This window comes from Lissotriton vulgaris, chromosome 3_1 (genome assembly GCF_964263255.1).
Source record: "Lissotriton vulgaris chromosome 3_1, aLisVul1.2, whole genome shotgun sequence".
Lineage (NCBI taxonomy): Eukaryota > Metazoa > Chordata > Amphibia > Caudata > Salamandridae > Lissotriton > Lissotriton vulgaris.
In genome coordinates, this window is record NC_141689.1 from 182,153,558 (window position 1) to 182,172,831 (window position 19,274).

General features: G+C 45.5%; 1 protein-coding gene across 1 annotated transcript in view; it reads left to right on the forward strand.

The window, feature by feature from the left end:
• Positions 1-18,878, forward strand: part of LOC147726178 (uncharacterized) — a 32,407-nt gene extending 13,529 nt beyond the window's left edge. The window contains exon 2 of the mRNA XM_086963434.1: positions 17,502-18,878. Within this exon, the coding sequence (XP_086819560.1) occupies positions 17,502-18,878 (1,377 nt within the window). The remainder of the gene's footprint in view (positions 1-17,501) is intronic.
• The last annotated feature ends 396 nt before the right edge of the window (positions 18,879-19,274 follow it).

Below are 19,274 nucleotides of genomic sequence, written 5' to 3' on the forward strand. Positions count from 1 at the left end.
CCAGACTGAACTGCCAAGCCATGTCTTCCCTGGACCGGATTCAAATGACTGGAGCCAAAAATAAGTTTCCTTCCAGATCAATAGTGTGTATAAATGGCACATTGTTTTTTTTCTGTGAGTAAGGCATAATGATCCTTTTTGGTGTCAAAATCAGGTTTGACTCCCTATAACTGGCGCAAATGATATTGATGTCTTAAGGGTAGGGCTAAAGTGCAAGGCAGGTAGATGTATCTGGATATGATTGGGTACAGCTCCTTGGGTTAAGCTGAGCTGAGTCCAGGTGCTAAAGAATGCTATTTATGGAGCCACAGTCAAAGGAACAGGAATCACTATTTAAAATAGCCAAGCTTAGACTTTCTTTCTGAATCATAAATGAGATGCTGTACCTTTGAACTCCCGAAGAAGGGATTTCCAAGATTTTGCAGCAGGTAATAGAAAGAGCATCTACCAAGGTGACTCCAAAGAAATTTTAATGTTCTGATCAAGTTGGCATTGGAGGAACGGATGGCTCATACCGGTTGATAAGGCATGTATTTTTCTCTTACATGGCTAGGTCCACAGTTATCAAGGAGTGGAATATGCATAGAGATAGATCGTAGATGGTTAGATCTTTGCCAATGAAGTGTGGTAAGACGAGAAGAGGCCGAGGGCCACTTGGGTTAGTGGAGCAGCAGGCAGGCTGCAGCATTTTGCACCACCTGTAGGCAGTGAAGAACATAGAGAGGAAGGCTGAGATACAGAGTGGCATTGTCTAGCCTTGCACTGATGAGAGGCTGTGCTACCATTTTTTTGCAAAAATGCAGGAAGTAGGGGAAGGAGTTTCTTTTTTTTTTTTTTTTTAATTTTTGTAAACCTTTATTGTGCAATAGTAGAAGAACAAATACAGGCCTACAACCATCAGGCCGGCCACGCTACCATTTGAAGCACAAGTGCAAGCAATGCGGCGACTCAGTAGCACATCAATACAAAATGACGATCAATTAAAGTTACACTGGATATCACCGTGTTACCGAGTAACAGGAGCATTGAAGGTTAATTAAAAAAAATTTTTTTTTTTGTTTAAATATAAAATATTTTAAGAACAGTAAACCAAGGAGAGCAGAGTCCGTACAATCGCTTCACGACATGAGCAGGCAACATCATCACGCGAAAACCAACATCAACAGAAGCTGAAACCCCCCAGGCAGCATGGCGGCTCAAGATATATATGCAACAGGATTATCAACCAACCATTGTGCTCCGTGTCCACCGTCACCCACCCCCTACCAATCCCATTCGCGGACCCAAGAAAGAAATAGGAGAAGAAAAGATCGTAAGAGTGAAGAGAAAAATAAGGCCCATAGAAACTAAAAATGGAAAACTAAAATCCCAACCCCCAACCCCCCACCCTACACGCATGCAGAGGCTACGGCCTACCCCCCCCAGCAGTGTGCCTGTCGCCCAATAAAGAACCCGAAATATAGAAACAAAGGAAAGGAAGAAAAGAAAAAGGAAACCTTTTAATACCAGAGGAGGGCCAAAGCCAGAGTCCCCCGGACTCCCCAGCCACAAATGTACACTCTACCCCATGTATATGAGCAGGAACAGAGAGCATCAAGCACAAAATAGAGTGGGGAGAGTCATCACAAATCACATCAGTACGTGTTGAGGAAGCGCCCCAGTCCGAGTCTCCACCGGCCAATCAAGCACAAGTTGTAAAAAGATATCCCCTAGCCCTGGCCAGTTCGCTAGCGACCCCCTGAAAATGGCTCCCAAGGAGGGCCCGCCTCAGACAGAACAAAGGAACAAAATGGCCACATTTGGCAAAGAAGAGATGCCCAGAAACAAAATGGACACCTCCAATCGCAATCAGTTCCAGTGACCCAAAGGAGTGGCGTTTCCAGGTTCGCCCAATGTTACAGAGTACAATGTAGTGGTATCGGAGCTTGCAGGGCGTAGACAGCCAAGAGAACCAGTTGCTGCGCCAGCGGCGCCAAAAACAGAGGTAGCGATATCATGGGTGAGGTCGTAGGCTTCAGCAGGGAAGGAAACACTGTAGCATCATTGGGGTAGGCGGACAGCACTCCGCAAACACTAACACTGCCAAAAAATCGCTCCTCCATGCACTCGCGCGGCAACAATGTAGCCCGGTCAGGAATCAGTGGGGGCAGTTCGGTGCAGCGGGTAAAGCAGGCCGGCGGTGCACATCCCAATACGAGTGCAGCATCGTCAAGCTTCTTGCCCAGCAAGCGAGAGCCCTCACGCCATTCAGCTCTCAGGTCGGCAAGAGCGGCAAGGACAGAGCCGCAGGTTAACACAGACTGGTGTTCCGTCGTCTCTGCGGTACGAGGTGCGGCACACGGTCCAGCACACTGCTCAGGTCCATGCAGGGCAACCCCATCTTGAGCCGAGGTATCGCTCATCATCACCTCAAAGGAGCCAGCCGCCATTGCCGCCCCACCAGGGGAATCACAAAGGTGCGTGGGCGAAGCCTGCACTGATCAGCTGGGGTCCAAGCTACCGGTGCAGTCCGGTCGCGTTAACAATGGGCGACCCACAGTGAAAGTCCCCCCCTGTTCGGCTCAAGGTGGGGGCAAACTTAGGGGTGAGCCACGATAGCCGGATAAACGCCGATATGGGAGAAGCACAGCGCGGCTCACCTTCAGCGTTCCACGAAGAGAGAGCAGCAGAGTAAACTCCCAAGAGGCCGATGTTTACATTCCGCATAAAGGGCTGTTAAGTTCCTTCGCAGCAAGTAGCGCGGGTCAGAATGCCAGCTCCGCCCCAGCTCGATCACCCCACGTAGCTCCAGCTGCCGCCGGCGGTGCACGATAACATGGGTCCCGGTTCCAGGGCTAGGAAAGGCCGTCAGACTAGCTTGTCAATATCTCCGGCTAGCAGGCAGGCGGGGACATCGGAGAAACGCCATCAACAACAGCGCACTTTCACCGTCATCCCGCTGTAGCGCATTCGCAGGATAGAGGACAGGATATCGTTGCGGGAAACAAAGGCTCGCGGAGCCGGGAGACTACACGTCCGTCTCTGCCGCCATCTTGGCTCCTCCCCCGGGGAAGGAGTTTCTTAAGTGTTTTTAGTAGCGCAAAGCAGCCTAATACTCTCGGTTTCTTGTTAACCTGGTCCGCAAATGACAGGTTACGCCTAAAGATCACTCCCAGATTTCTAACTGTAGAGCCAGCAACAGGGGTATTTCCCAGTTATGATGGCCATCAGTTGGGTGACCATGCATTTGTCTGTTTGCTGAAGATCATGGCTTCCATCCTATCTTCATTAAGCCTAAGACAGCCATTACTCATCCATCAGACCATGGCCTAGCATGCAGGCACAGAATCTGCCCGGCATCAAGGTGCTATGGTCAGAATAAAAAAAATCATCTGTGTGCCATCTGCATATGACAGAATCTGAAAACCAACCAACCGAACCAGATAAACAAGTGCCGTTACATAGATATTAAGCAAAGTGTGGCTGAGAGAAGAGCCTATAGGTACCCTGAAGACATAAGGATGTGGATTTGATACAAAAGAGGGCAAAAGACCAGATTAGGTGCAACTAGAGAGGAGAATAATGATAGCTGATCCCCCTTGATCAAGAACCTGTCTTAAATTTCCAGACACACAACGGAGACCAGTCCTTGTTCCATATTGAGGGTAAAATCCCGATTGTGTGTTTTCCAATATCTTATTTGTCTCTAGACATTGAGAGAGAGAAAGTTGTTTACATGATTCTCTAATATATTAGTGGAGACAGACAAAATCGTTTGAGAAGAAGCAAGGCTGGGACGATGGTCTCCTGGGACAGTGCATTTGGCTGTGGTGAGCAAGGGTCGGATGGAGGTCCTGATTTGATGTGAGTCTTAGCAGTGGTTATGTCTACATGAGTAAGGCACGGAAACTCCGTGAGGTTAGTGATAACTTTGGTGGAAGGTGTAAAGTGACATTTCTCAGAATTTTCTTTAGAAGGCTGATTTGGAAAGAAGTCATACATTTTAGAGAACTTTTGATACAAGTGTTCATGGTTCTTCAGAGGGGGTGATGGTACTATTACTGGCTCCCAAATTCAACTGACTTTCTCGATCACGAATATTTCCCAAGATTCTTTTTTGAAGAGTTGAAAGAATTAGCGTAAACGTTTTTGCAAGTTTTGCAGATTATGGCTCACAGCTGGTAATTGCTTTCTTATATATACTTTTGATTTGAGATCATAATTTGGGCTCCAGAATCTTCCTTGATGCTTAACTTTAGGTTTTGCATTATTGAGATTTTTATTGCACCAGAGTGTAACTGGTTGCGTTGAAAAGAGTGAAAAAGAGTGTTGAGTTTGAAGCGGGCTACAGTATGGAGAGCTGAGCTGATCCCGGCGCTGTGTTTGGAGGCAGCAATAGATAAATCAATGGAGGAGGGTAGAGGGGTTGATTAAGATTGAAAGCGTTGATTTTAGAGATATTGCACTAGTTGTATAAGGAATGTGTAGATTTTTGTGATGGAAGAGCATTTAAGGACAGCAAATGTGAATGGCATCGCAAAAGGATCCATTCCCTTGAGAGGGAGAAGGCTCTGAACTGAACTCTACGGATGTATGACGTTACATCGCAAACTTTTTCAACGCACACCATTACAACGCAATTTTTACAATGCAGGATCCTTTACAATGGAAGCCTTTACAACACATGACATTACATAGCAGATGCTATTACAACGCATGCCATTACAACGTAAGTCTAGGTAAGTATATATTTTTTTAACAAATGTAATTAATAAATATTTACTTAATTTTATTTATTAAATACATTTTTTATTAATATATTTGTAAATATATTTAAATATTTTTTTAAAATAGTGTAGGTGTTTAAAAATAATATTTAAAATCCAGTTAGTGTAAAACCCAAACTCAGCCCTGAACCCTAAAAATATCCCTGTACCCCATAACCCAAACCTAGCCCTGAACCCTAAAAATACCCCTGTACCCCATAACCCAAACCCAGCCCTGAACCCTAAAAATACCCCTGTACCCCATAACCCAAACCTAGCCCTGAACCCTAATAATACCCCTGTACCCCATAACCCAAACCCAGCCCTGAACCCTAAAAATACCCCTATACCCCATAACCCAAACCCAGCCCTGAACCCTAAAAATACCCCTGTACCCCATAACCCAAGCCTAGACCTGAACCCTAATAATACCCCTGTACCCCATAACCCAAAACTAAATATATAAAATTACTTAAATTAATTTATTTCATTTATTTTTAATATTAAATGTTTAAATAAAATGACATACTTACCAATACTTACGTTGTAATGGCATGCGTTGTAATAGCATCTGCTATGTAATGTCATGCGTTGTAAAGGCATTCGTTGTAAAGGATCCTGCGTTGTAATGGTGTGCGTTGAAAAAGAATGCGTTGTAAAAGTTGCGTTGAAACGGTTGCATACCGAACTCTACAGATTAGAGACAACAGGATCTCTCTACTATCCACTTAGTGTGTGGATAGATAACCTAAAACAGAAAGTCCTTAATAATTTAGGATGTCTGTTTTTTTTGTAATTTTCAAAATACATGAAAACAATAGTAATCAAATTTGTCCTCACAAAGTGCTCCACTCTAAACAGAAATACTAGACTAAATAAGACCCTAAGAGTAACAACAAGAACATAATAAAACGAAAAATACACTTAGGGCCTCATTCACCAGAGGGATGCGTCGCAGTAGCGTCATTTTTTATGACGCTTCAGTGGTTCAGGCCTCTCAATGATATCTGTCTCACGACGCACAGCCACCCTGTGTTACTTTGCCTGGCTTCATAGGTTTAGAGATTGCCTTACTCTGCATCGAGGAGGCGTTTCATGGTTGCTGTGGGTGTTCCCACAGTCATGGATTTTGACGCTGCCCCAGATTTACAAAATCACTTAAACCTGGGGCTGTGCCAAAACCGTACACCTCCCCAGGACAGGCGTAACAAGGAGAAATATTTTCATTTCTCCTTGTTTTTTCCTCTTTCCATGTGTGCTATATTTTGCAGCACACATAATACGAAGAAAACACCTCTCAGAATTGTATTTGTGCAGGAAGGTGCCAGTTCCTTCACAAAAACAATCCTGCCAACAACATAAACACCCTTGCACCATGGTTGCAGGGTACCTTCATTGGGGCTCAGCTGCAAATTGTGTGACGGCGCTTACTGAAAGGACAGGAATGCACAGTATCTTCTAAATACAGTGTATACCTGCCCTTTTGAATTGGCCTAGGGCAACGCAACAAAATGACATGTGGCGCTGCCTAGAGCCAATTCTTTTCGAAATGAAGCCTTTAGTGAGTGGATAGATGGCTTAAAAGAGAAAGTCCATAAGTATTTTGGATGTCTTTTAATTTGATGGAATCAGTATTATCTTTTTCTTCAAGCTGAAAATGAGGGTTGCCCACTAAGGAGAAGTTTGCATTTTGTAAAATGAATGGATTGAGAAAGTCTAAAAGATTTTTATTGAAATCCTTTTTTGTTGTGGGCAGGCAGTGCCCAGGAAATCCAGAGAAACTGAATGTAGGGTTAATTTGGGTGAAAAAAGACTGCATTGTGCATCCTGTATAGTGAGTAATTCTGAAAAAATTACTGCGAGTACAACCCCACTCCCCTACACTTCCCATCACCGGTCTATGATGGTGGTCGCAGCTGAGGATGGTATATTCATGAATATCAACTGCATTATTCGGGCCACAGTTATCTCAGAGCCAGGTCTCCATTAAGAACAGAATCTCTGGTTGTTCTGTACTGAGGAACATAAAAATAACTAATGGATGTCTTGGAAGAGGCTGAGTGTTGTAATGACCTATTACCAATGTCCCATGTGAAAACAAGTTAAGAGAGTCCAATAGCCAATGCAGAGAAGAATCACCAAAAATGAGCACCGCTATCCGTAACTATGAGGAGCTACCTCTCACAGAGGCGTGAAGTACTGCCCTCCTGTTCTGAGAGAGCCGCTGCTTCCAATGTGCATGCACGCTCATCCTGAGGCCTGCGCATGCTCACTGCCCTCCAGTTCTGAGAGAGCCGCCGCTTCCAATGTGCATGCACGCTCATCCTGAGGCCCGCGCATGCTCACTGCATCCATTGTGCGAAAGAAAACAGCCAACTGCCACGTGAGGCCCTTCTAAAAGGCGCTTTTGCTTAGGATGCCTGCCTCCTGCACCACAATCAAAAAAAAGTAATCTGATCATTGGAAACACCTGTGGAGCCTAATCCCATAAGAAGCTACAAACGGGTAAGTCCTTAATTGCAGCCTCGAGAGGGACAGAAAAAAGAGGAATGCTGGGTAAAGTGTACCCTTATAGGTTATGGCCTATGGGGGAGGGACACTCTTTTCAAGCATTTCTTCTTTTTTCTGTATCTGTAAATGGATTCACCTCAGGACTAATGAATGGGATGGGGGACATAAGGATGCAGAGGTAATGTGAGGCGCCCATGCCACAAAGTAAAATGGCGGATTGTCACAAGTCAAGTCAAGTCATAAAATTTGTATAGCGCACTACATACCCATAGGGTTTCAAGGCGCTTAGGAAGAGGAGGAGGATTATTTGTCAAATATCCACGTTTTAAGCTGCTTTCTGAAAGCTAGGTGGTTCTGGGTGAGGCGAAGGTAAGCGGGGAGTGAGTTCCATGTTTTAGCAGCCAGGTATGAAAAGGATCTGCCTCCCATGGTGGTCTTGTTGATGCGAGGTACAGTGGCGAGGGCTTGGTCGGAAGAACGTAGTTGGCGGGAGGGGGTGTAGAAGGACAGTCGAGAGTTGAGGCAGTCTGGTCCGATGTCGTAAAGTGATTTGTGTGCGTGGGTGAGCAGTCGGAAAGTGATCCTCTTATTGACGGGTAGCCAGTGGAGGTCTTTAAGGTGACCAGAGATGTGTTCGTTGCGTGGGATGTCTAATATGAGCCTGGCTGAGGCGTTTTGGATTCGTTGGAGTTTCTTCTGGAGTTTAGCGGTGGTACCTGCGTAGAGGGTGTTTCCGTAGTCCAGTCGGCTCGTGACCAGAGCGTGGGTGACTGTTTTCCTTGTTTCGGAGGGAATCCAGCGAAATGTTTTTCTGAGCATGCGAAGAATGTTGAAGCAGGAAGAGGATACGGCGCTGACTTGTTTGTTCATTGAGAGTGAAGAGTCCAGGATGACGCCAAGGTTCCGTGCGTGGTCTGTCGGGATGGGTGCTTTTCCGAGGGCTTCCGGCCACCAGGAGTCGTCCCAAGCGGAGGGGGATTTGCCTAGGATGAGGACTTCTGTTTTGTCTGAGTTCAGTTTCAGACGGCTTTGTTTCATCCATTCGGCAACTTCTTTCATTCCTTTGTGCAGGTTAGTTTTGGCGGTGCCGGGGTCATTGGTGAGAGAAAGGATCAGTTGAGTGTCGTCCGCGTAAGAGATGAAGTTGAGGTTGTGTTGGCGTGCGATGGCCGCGAGGGGGCTCATGTATACGTTGAAGAGGGTGGGACTGAGTGAGGATCCTTGAGGTACGCCGCAGATGACTTCAGAGGCCTCGGACTTGAATGGAGGAAGGCGGACTCTCTGGGTTCTTCCGGTGAGGAACGAGGTGATCCATTCCAGTGCTTTTCCTTGGATTCCGATGTTATTGAGGCGTTGTAGAAGGGTGCTGTGGCAGACTGTATCGAATGCTGCAGAGAGGTCGAGGAGGATGAGGGCGACTGTGTCTCCATTGTCCAGTAGAGTTCGAATGTCGTCTGTTGCTGCAATGAGGGCGGTCTCAGTGCTATGTTTTGCTCGGAAGCCAGATTGTGAGGGGTCGAGGGATTTGTTGGCTTCGAGGAAGGCGGCGAGCTGGTAGTTGACGGCTTTCTCGATGACTTTGGCCGGGAATGGAAGAAGCGAGATGGGGCGGTAATTTTTGAGTTCGGTGGGGTCCGCTGTTGGTTTTTTCAGGAGGGCGGTGAGTTCAGCGTGTTTCCAGTCTTCAGGGAAGGTGGCGGAGTTGAAGGAGCAGTTGATGACGTCTCGGAGGTGCGGTGCTATGACAGAGTCTTCTTTGTTGAAGATGTGGTGAGGACATGGGTCTGTGGGGGATCCTGAGTGGATGGAGTTCATCAGGCGGATGGTGTCCTCAGTGGAGATTGGCTTCCAGTCGTTAAGGGTGTTCACGGGGGGGGGATGGACAGCAGACGGCAGGGTGGGTTGGTTTCCGGGTTGGTTGTCAAAGCTGTTGTGGATGTCTGCAATCTTGTTGTGGAAAAAAGAGGCTAGGGAGTCGCAGAGGGTTTGAGAGGGGGTGATGTCGTTGGAGTTGGCCGAGGGATTGGAAAATTCCTTGACGATGTTGAAGAGTTCCTTGCTGTTGTGAGCGTTGTTGTCGAGTCGATCCTTGAATGCTGCTTTCTTGGCTTTTCGGATTAGTTGGTGGTGAGTGCGGGTGGCGTTTTTGAAGGCGTCTTTGGTGCTGGTGGTTGGGTCTTTTTTCCAGGCCTTTTCAAGGGAGCGGCAGAGTTTCTTGGATTTCTTAAGATCATCGTTGAACCATGAGGCCTTCTTGCTGCCAGGTTTGTTTTGATGTTTTTTCAGAGGTGCTAAGGTGTCAGCGGTGTTGGATAACCATAGGGTGAGGTTAGCGGCGGCCTCGTTAGCGTTGTCACAGACAGAACCAGAAGAGATTCTCCTCTTCAGCTGCTCCACAGCGCACCAGGTTGTTGTTCTAATCTACTGAAAATAAAACTGAGAAATCTTCATTAAAATCAGTTCTCAAAGAAATAAATTAACACCGAAAAAAGGAAGGCCTAATTAGCTCAGATAAATCTTCTGGATAAAGCAGTCTGAAGAAGAAAGACAGAAGTTAAAGTATATTTATTTCAGTTAATTAAAATCATTGCGTTTTATGCAGGAAAGCCTATATTAAAGTATTAAAATCATTAATAGTCATGATGATAAAAGAAAACATAATAATTTCTCCCAGTGTCTTATGCTATTTCAGCCATGCTTCCTGTTGGACTTGGACCTTTTTGCTGTGTCATCCCAGAACTTTTTGCCTTCCTCCTGTATTTTTTCTGACCTGTTGTTGGTGATTTTATGACTCTAGGCACTTTACCACTGCTGATCAGTACTAAAGTGCATATGTTCTCTTTTGTAAATTATGTTATGGATTAGTGTTTCCATGATTGGCGGTTTGATTTACTTGTCAGACCTTAGTACAGTGCACTATGTGTGCCCAGGGCATGTAAATCAAATGCTGCTGGTGGGCTTGCGGCACGGATTGTGCCACCCACATAAGCTGCTTGTAAAATGTGACTCAGCCCTGCCATTGCAGAGCCTGTGTGCAGACTGGGAATGCCATGTCGACTTGGCACACACTTGCCAGTCCCTAAACCTTCCCTTTTCTACATATTAGTCACCCCTTAGGTAGGCTCAAAATACCCCTATGGGCAGGGGGCATTGTATGTGAAAGATAGGACATGCCATGATGTGTTTGGCATGTCCTGTTTTTCACTATTGTAAGGCAATCTGTTCCCATAGGACAGAATGGGGGGTTTGTTTATAACATCTTATAAACATAACTGACCCTGGGAACAAGATAGAAAAGTAAAGTTTAGTATGCCTGAACTGAGAATGTTAAAGTGCATCTTTTAGTGAGGGTGATTTTTACAGTCTGTGTTTGAAAATACCACTTTTAGAAAGTAGGCCTTTTCTTGCCTAACCATCCATTGTGCCTCTGCTACGTTTGTGTATTGCATGTCTGGCTTTTGGATTACAGGGTTTGGAGAGGGGCAGCGGCTCCAGAAGTCTGATGAGTCGCGGCTGGGCTCAATAGGCCTGGTCTGCATTTGAAGTGGTGGGGGGAGTAGCACCTTCACCTGAATAGGGCTGTGCCTGCCTTCCACAATGGCAGCTCTGCCCCCTGTGGTGTGTCTGGGGCCAGGGCTCACACTGACAATGGAGGTTGCTGTGCACTTGCAAAGTACCCCACATAACTGGTTTTGGCTAGGTACGGACACTCTCTTCCTTCAGAAAACAAAGGATTTTTGTGTATAAACAGAGGGACCCAGACCTCAGACTTTTAGATCACTTCTGGGAAATCAAGAGGAACCTTTGCCAAGGAGAAGAGCTGTATAAACTGGGGGAGAATTCTGCCCCTGTGCTGTTTTCTGTCTGGGGTTGGCCTGCAGTGGCTGCTTGCTGCCATGGAAAAGAGAAAAGGAATTTGCTGTTTGCTTTGTCACCTGCTTGAAGAAAATACCTCCAAGGGCTTGAAACTGAGCTTGCCTACTGATCTGAAGTCTCAGGGACACAAACACTTCAACACCAGCTACCCTAAATTTCATTCCTGGGAATTCCAACCTGCAAATATTTGCCTGCTGCTGTTTAGGACCTCTAGAGACTGTTTGTCACTGGGAGCTGGAAATTCAATGCAACATCGAAGAAGCGTGTCGCATCCGCACCTGTTTCCGATATATCACTGAAGAAACTGTCGCAGCACCTGCCGCAGCTCGAGAAATCGCCGCACGATGCATCAGGTGCAACGAACTCTGAAGTCCGAGCTCACCCCACCCATCCCGACTCAAGCCTGTTGTGTGGCTACCCGAAAACACACTTCATACTGGATCGGCGCATCGCATAGAGGCGCCAAGACTGCCACATCATTGGGGGATGCAGTAAGAAACCGACGCATCACCTCCCACGCAGAAAGAAACCGACACATCACCTATTCTCCGATAAGGAACCAACGCATTGCCTCCCTTGCTTTGCAGTAAGAAACCAACGCATCACCTCCCCCGCAGCAAGGAACCGACGCATCACCTTCCCTGCGTGTAAGGAATCGATGCATCATCTTCCCTGTTGCCATTTTGTTTGTTTTGCGTGACGCATCCAAGGTACTTTATGAGAAAAGTGTTGCATTTCCAACTTGCATTGAACTGAACTATTTCTACCATTTGAATGCCTTATTAGTGTATTGTGGATTTTTGTCGTTTGGTCTTGTTTTGGTTTAGATAAAGATTACTTATTTTTCCAAAATGGTGTGGTGCCCATTTTTAGTGTTTTCATTGTGTAACTGTATGTGTTCACAGATGCTTTACACACTGCCTCTGAGATAAACCTGTCTGCTCGTGCCAAGCTACCAAGGGAGTGAGCAGGGGTTATTTTAGAAATGTATCCCCCTTATTCTGACTAGAAGCAAGGGTCCCTATTTGGACAAAGGTACCTACCTCTGCCAGCTAGAGACCCCCATTTCTAACATTGGTGGTCAGCGGTGAGGATCCTGGACTTGCATTTGTGATTTACATACAGTGATTGGTCTACAATACTAGTGAGTGCAGACCATTACGCAACCACATGCTGTTTTTTTTCTGTTTTCTGGTGTCCTCCTAGGAGTATGTTTTGATACTAAGACTCTGGTTAGTTGTTGCAAAATGGAACTTGAGTTCTGGCACATGTTCATCTACACAATGAAGGAGCGATGTCTGTTCTGCAAGGAAAGAGGGCTGCCTGTGAAGAGAAGGTCCACAGAGGATCTAGAGGCATCCCTATTTCATTATGAGTTACCCCGCTGAGGTCCAACACTACCAGTTGATTCTGAGGAGGAAGAGTCCTCTGAAAGTGAGGAAGAAACAGAAAGAGTTGGCTGACTTCTCGCTTGTGAGCAAAGGCTGCGAGAGCTTGATAAGGAGCCCAAGAGGGCCTTAGCCCAAGAAGAAGAAATATGTGTAGCTCGGGAAGTGAGCTTGGCTGGGTGGGAGTTGTAGTCCAGCTCAGAAGGAGCAGGACACACACCCAGAGATGTGGCGCCTGACTAGAATGAGGGGGTTAGCATACACCAGGGGTACAAGGATATGAGGTAGCTCCAGTGGTGCGCAGTGTCTCTGAGGTGGATTGGGGAACTGGCACAGGGCTTCATAGTCCTTTGGTGGGCCGGACACTCTACTGACTCTAGAGGAGAGGTGCAGGGAGAGGGGTTCCCCCATGGTAGAAGTCCTGGTGTGTGAGTGTAGAGACCACCCAGAAGAGTGTGGGTTGAGTGACAGAGACAGTCAGACACCGTCTTGACAATCTCAGGAGAGTGGTGTGGGGTAGGTGTGTGAGGCACTGGATGGTAAGTCAAAGGGGATGTATGACGCTACAACACGGCTAGTTAGATTGCACGCTGTAACATCGCGTCTGTTACATCGCTTCCTCCATTACATTGCGTTCCACGACATCGCATCCCTTTGCAACGCGATTGCATTGCTTCCCATCATCGCGCATGTTACCCCGCAGTGCATCATGTCGCAGGTCAAAACAACGCGGTTTTGTGCTTTCCGCGTGAACCCGCCTCTACCCCTGCCCGTCCCCCTCCCGTTCCCCTCAACATTAAAACTTCTACTTCTATTAATAATTTTGTGTGGTGTGTATTTATTTACTAAATGTCAAAGAATGGAAGGCTATTATAAATGTAAAATTTTCATTGTAATTGTTTTTCCTAGTAAGGAGGGAGGTGAGGGGGAGGGGGGGCTGTATAAAAGGAGTCACCCCCCCTCCCTCCATCCATTTTGCAGTCTCTAGTGCAGCGTGCCAGACGTGAGAGCAACGGGGCATATTACCAAGCAATAGCGATAATTATCGCTATTGCTTGGTTAGAGACAAAACTTTACCTCTGAGCTGCGGCGATTTTTACCTTGGTATTACCAAGGTTTAACGCAAATGCGATAAAAATCGCCGCAAAGCATGAATATCGCTGAAAAGTCAGCGATATTCATGCATTACCGAGCTAATGCTCTTAGCCATGTTATCCACCTCCCATTGGATAACATGGCTAAGAACTGCTCAGGGCAGGTGTTAGCTTTTGGAGATATTCGCGCTTAGCGCGAATATCTCCAAAAGTTGGTAATAGGAGATAGCGATGTTAGCGACTGTTTTCAGTCGCTAACATCTTGGCACGCCCACTTTGCATGTCATTAGTGATAAATATCACTGACATGCAAAGCGGGGCCCAAGATGGTCGCTATCTCCTACTAGCTGTCGCTAACTGGTGTTAGCGACAGCTAGGTAATAGGGAGATAATTTTATCTCCGCTTTCTTGGCTTTTAAAGCCAAAAAAGCAGAGATAAACCCCCTTGATAATATGCCCCAACGTTCGTGTGGACCGACCTCCGCCATTTCAAGTAAGTGCCTTGAAGTAATTGTGCATATTTGCCATGAATTACAGGCTGTACACCATGCCTTTACCCCATGGCCAGACAAGGGTGGTCGAATGTTTGTCGAATATATCGGCATAACGGACCCATAATGTCCTGGATGCTAATACCTGAATCTTCACCCCTCCCCAATGTAAGAGTTCACATATTGCATCCTTCACCAAAGACCCATTACCTCCAACATAATTTCTGAGACGTAATCCCCTTTCTGAGGCATCACAGGTCCTCTCGCAGCGCCATTCCAAACTTCACATTTGCGATATAGCAACACGCGCCCACCCACACACATTCGATCAGAAAGGAGAGGATAATGTGCATATTTTCTGATCATAGTGATAATCCGACTCTAGGCAGTTGAGGAATGCAGTCACAGACTATCCTGCTACCGACTGCAAGGGGCAGCTTTGATTTATTGACCAGTGTTTCTACAGAGAGCTAAAGGCACCCATTATGTAAAAGTACATCACTGTATGTCCCTACAATCAGCAGGGCCCTTCCAAACTTCGCATCTGCGATATAGAGGTCAAAAGTGGCTCCGTTTTCCAGATTCTTAAATGCAAACAGCAAAACGTCTCTGCTGCCGTGTGCGCTGCCGACTTTGGTGCTGGGAACGAAGGCCTGAGCTTACGAATAGAAAAAAACCGAGAGAGAGCAGGCCATTTGTCCTGTGCAACAGCATCACCCCAAATAGCCGCCCCTAGATACCGGCCCTTTGCTTCCAGTGATTTGTCACGCCCTAATCATAGGGGTAATTAGAAGCAAGCAGTTGTTGATTTCCCATTACGCGTTTGTAGAGATAGCTTTGTTGGTGTTGTGCTCACCAATGTCATCCCTTTGCTAGATATAATGTTTGTGGGTTTTCTCCCTTTTTTCGCCTTACAAACCCCCTTCTTGAAACAACTGGCGTCTCCCTGGTGATATGGGATTCTAAGGGACCTTGGTCTGAGTTCATACACATGCAGTCAGCTAAAATGTGGTGCAAGCAAAGAGGCCTGTTTAACATATATATTGCAAACCCCCACCTTCATTTCCTTTGCCTCTTATCAGTGTACCATACCCACTTGCATGATGGATGGATGGATGCATGGGTGGGTGGGTGGATGGATGCATGATGGATGGATGCATGGGTGGGTGTATGCGTGGGTGGATGGATGGATGGATGCATGATGGATGCATGGGTGGGTGGGTGGATGGATGCATGATGGGTGGATGCGTGGGTGGGTGTATGGGTGGGTGGATGGATGATGGATGGATGCATGATGGATGGATGCGTGGGTGGGTGTATGGGTGGGTGGATGGATGATGGATGGATGCATGATGGATGGATGCGTGGGCGGGTGTATGGATGGATGGATGGATGGGCTACTACCACGACCAACACATGTGTATTTTTGCTCTTCCACAGTGTGAAAGGTGATGGATTTGCAAGGCAAGCAACATTTCTGGGTGTTACCGAGAAAGTGCCAGAACAGTCTCCAAAAAGGTAAAAGAGCGTACATTGATAATTTGCTCCCTCTCTACTACTCACTCACCACTACCACTCACAACTTCTCGCTCTCTACTACTCACTACTACTCACTCTTACTCACTATTTATTCTCTACTACTCTCCTGAACTCACTAGCTACTGCTCACTACTACGCACTCAGTACTACTCACGACTAAGACCACCACCAACACAATTTTGTTTTTGCTGTTACAGAGTCTGGAAGGTAAAGGGTCTGCAAGGCAAGCTACCTTTATGGGTGTTATTGTGAAGGCCCAGTGCCCAGTGTTCTAAAAGGTAAGAGAGCAAACCCTGAAATGTATTTGCGGGAACCTATTGTTTTTTTTAGACCAATGTTATAGGTGCTGATGCACGTAATCAATGGTATTGTATACCAACATGTGTTGTGTTCTTGACGCTATCTCAATGATTGTTCTTAGGTCTCGCCTACTGTGGTATAACCACTTGTTGTTGGAGCCAAATTGTGTATGTGTTGATGTGCGTAATTATTTGTTGTGCATACAATAATTTCTTGTGTAATTGCCACAATTAGAATCATTGGGCCTCATTTATGAAAAGTGACGCATCGCTGCGTGAAAACAGCAATGCGTCACTTCTCAGTGCGCACCCCTTATGACATTCCTGATGCGTCATATTTAATGTATGACGCATCATGTCGCAAGGAGTTACAGATACGTCAGTATTTCTGACGTATCTGTAAGCGCAAAAGTGACGCATTGCTGGAGTGTGACACAAAAGTGACGCAACTCCAGCAATGCGTCCTTTCACATGGGGAAAGCCCCATGTGAAAGGGCTTGCGTCAGTCTTACGCCTGCTGTGAGTCAGGCGCAAGATTTTGACGCAACAGCGTCCTAAAAGTGGCGCAGTGAAATCTCATAGATTTCACTGCGTCACTATTACGAGGCTTTTTGCGGGGGAACGCCCCCTCTGCATACATTATACCTGACGCAGGTATAATGTGGCGCAGGGGTTTAAAAAGTGACGCATCTTCCTAGATGCGTCTCTTTTTAAATATGGCGCCACGAGGCGCTTTTTTTACACCGCTGGTGCGTCACAAAAAGTGACGCACCGGCGGCGCAAAACTGACGCAAGGCCTTTATAAATAAGGCCTATTGTTTTTATGTCTCGCCTAAGCCAATGCGTTAGCGATGATGGATTGCCTACAGTGCATGTGAGGAGTATTGCTCTGTGACTATTTAAACCCTTAGCTTCCTCCCATGCATGGTTTAATCCCCCTTAAGATCCTGTCAGTAGAGAAGCCCTATATATTTTGCTTCTCCAAACCCATTAGCACACCACCTCTCACTCTTGTTACACCCCCATGCCAAACACCGATACCTTTTGTGCCACATAATTACCCGCCACATAATTACACAGCACACAATGCACCAGACACACCAATACCACGCAGTGCCAGATGCAATTTAAAGAGGGAGAGAGCCTGCATTAAGTCTATTTGCATGGACAGGTATGCATACAGCAGTGCATATAGCAGTGTATTATTTAGTGGTACAAGTTTTGTACTCTGAGCGATACATCCTCATTCCACAGCCTTGGAGTGGTGACCCTTCCTTACAGCAACAGGTATAATGATTGTCAATTATTAGTAGCATTTTTCCCTATTTATAGTTTTAGAATGTCTAAATTAATATACAATTAGGACGCATTTTATAATAAAGACATGGCCAAAGGAGCTACAAATATATACAGTTAATTTGAAAACAAGATAGTGCAGAAAACAATATGTATTGTCTACAGAGCCAATTTAACATCTACACCATTTGCAACTTGCAACATTAATGAAGGTACTTGTTTGTGCCTTTTGAATGATTCCCTTTTTTGTGTTCTTTAACAGGAAATGTCTGATCCGAACATGGCCAAATACATCACTTCCAGCAGAGGGAACCGTCTATTAAAGCACAGTGGTTATATATATTGTAAGGAGAGACAATCGGAGCCACGGGGTCATTGGAGGTGTGTCCAATATTACTCCAGCCATTGCAGAGACCGAGCGGTTACTTTAGGTGAGTCTGTTTTAAGAAGCACCGACCATAACCACTCTGCCTCTGCAACTGCAATTGAAGTGAGGGAAACAATAAATGACATGAAAATGATTGCAGGCAACTCCAATGACCCGTGCGCTGCGATTTTAAGGCAGGTATCCCAAACCATTCCTGAGCATGTTGCTAGTAGTATGCCCACTATTCCCAACTTGCGCCGAATAATCCAGCGTAAGAAACAGGAAAGTAATCCTAAGCGCGTTACACCACGAACATTTTCTGACATAACAATTCCTCGTGAACTTTGTCTTACAGTTGCGAACGAACCCTTTATATTATATGACAATGAGAATGCTCTAAAGCGTATTTTAATATTTAGTACCCCCCGTAATCTAAGTAGGTTGGCGAACAGTAATGTATGGATGATGGATGGTACTTTTAAAAGTACGCCCACCCCTTTCACCCAAATATACACTATTCAGGGCTATGTTAACAGCACAGTAGTTCCTTTAGTCTACAGTTTACTGCCAGACAAACAATCTGCAACATATACTGAATTTTTGTCAGTCCTAAAATTAAAAATTCCAAACACAAGTCCGAGAAAAGTCATCATGGACTTTGAATTACCAATGATCAATACTGTAACCAAATTGTACATGGATACCCAAATTCAAGGATGTTTTTTCCACTTTTCTAAGGCTGACAGCAAACTCCAATTTGAGCTTAAAAAACGAACTGCACTTTGCTTTGTTCCTCCTAACAGTGTAGACGAGTACTACACATCGATTACTGAGTCAGAGTACTTTATAGCAAACGAAGACAAATTGGCACCAATTCTAAATTATTTTGAAGACACATGGATTGGCCATCTAAGCAGGTCAGGTCGCCGGAGGAAACCACGTTTTCTTGTGGACTGGTGGAACTGCTACTCGACCTGCTTAGAGGGAGGAGCAAAAACAAACAATGCCATAGAGGGTTGGCACAACTCTTTAAACACGACTATTGGGAAACCGCACCCTAATTTCTACCATTTTGTTGAGATTTTGCTAAAGGAGCAAAGCTACCAGGACATGCGCATGTTACAATCAGTAGCATGTACTTTAAACCCACGCCTTTCCCAGCGCACAAAGGAAATGTCGGCTCGACTATTGGCAGCACTGAAACTTTTCCCCTTGTCTGTGGTTAGTGACTACTTAGCTTCTATTGCACATATACTTAATTCCTTTCACTAAAAATGTGTGTACGTTTGTCTTTATCACAGCCAATTAGTATAATACACAATACTGTGAATGTTAGATGCAAATGTTTCAGTGGCATTTTCTGTTTCACAGCAATAAAGAATGCTAAATATGAAATCCTGGCCTAATTTTATCCAGTGTAAAAACAAGTTAAATAATGTCAGTTATGCCCTAAATCCAAAGTCTCTATTTATGTGAGATCAATGAAATGTAATGCAAATAAATTGAGGGATGGCCCATTATTCTCATGTGTTGTTATTACTTTGTATCTATTTCTGTGGTATAAATCCAATGCAATACAATGTAATGCTAATAAATTGAGGGGTCACCCCTTATTCTCGTGTGTTGTAATTACTTTGTATCTATTTCTGTGGTATCAATGCAATGGAA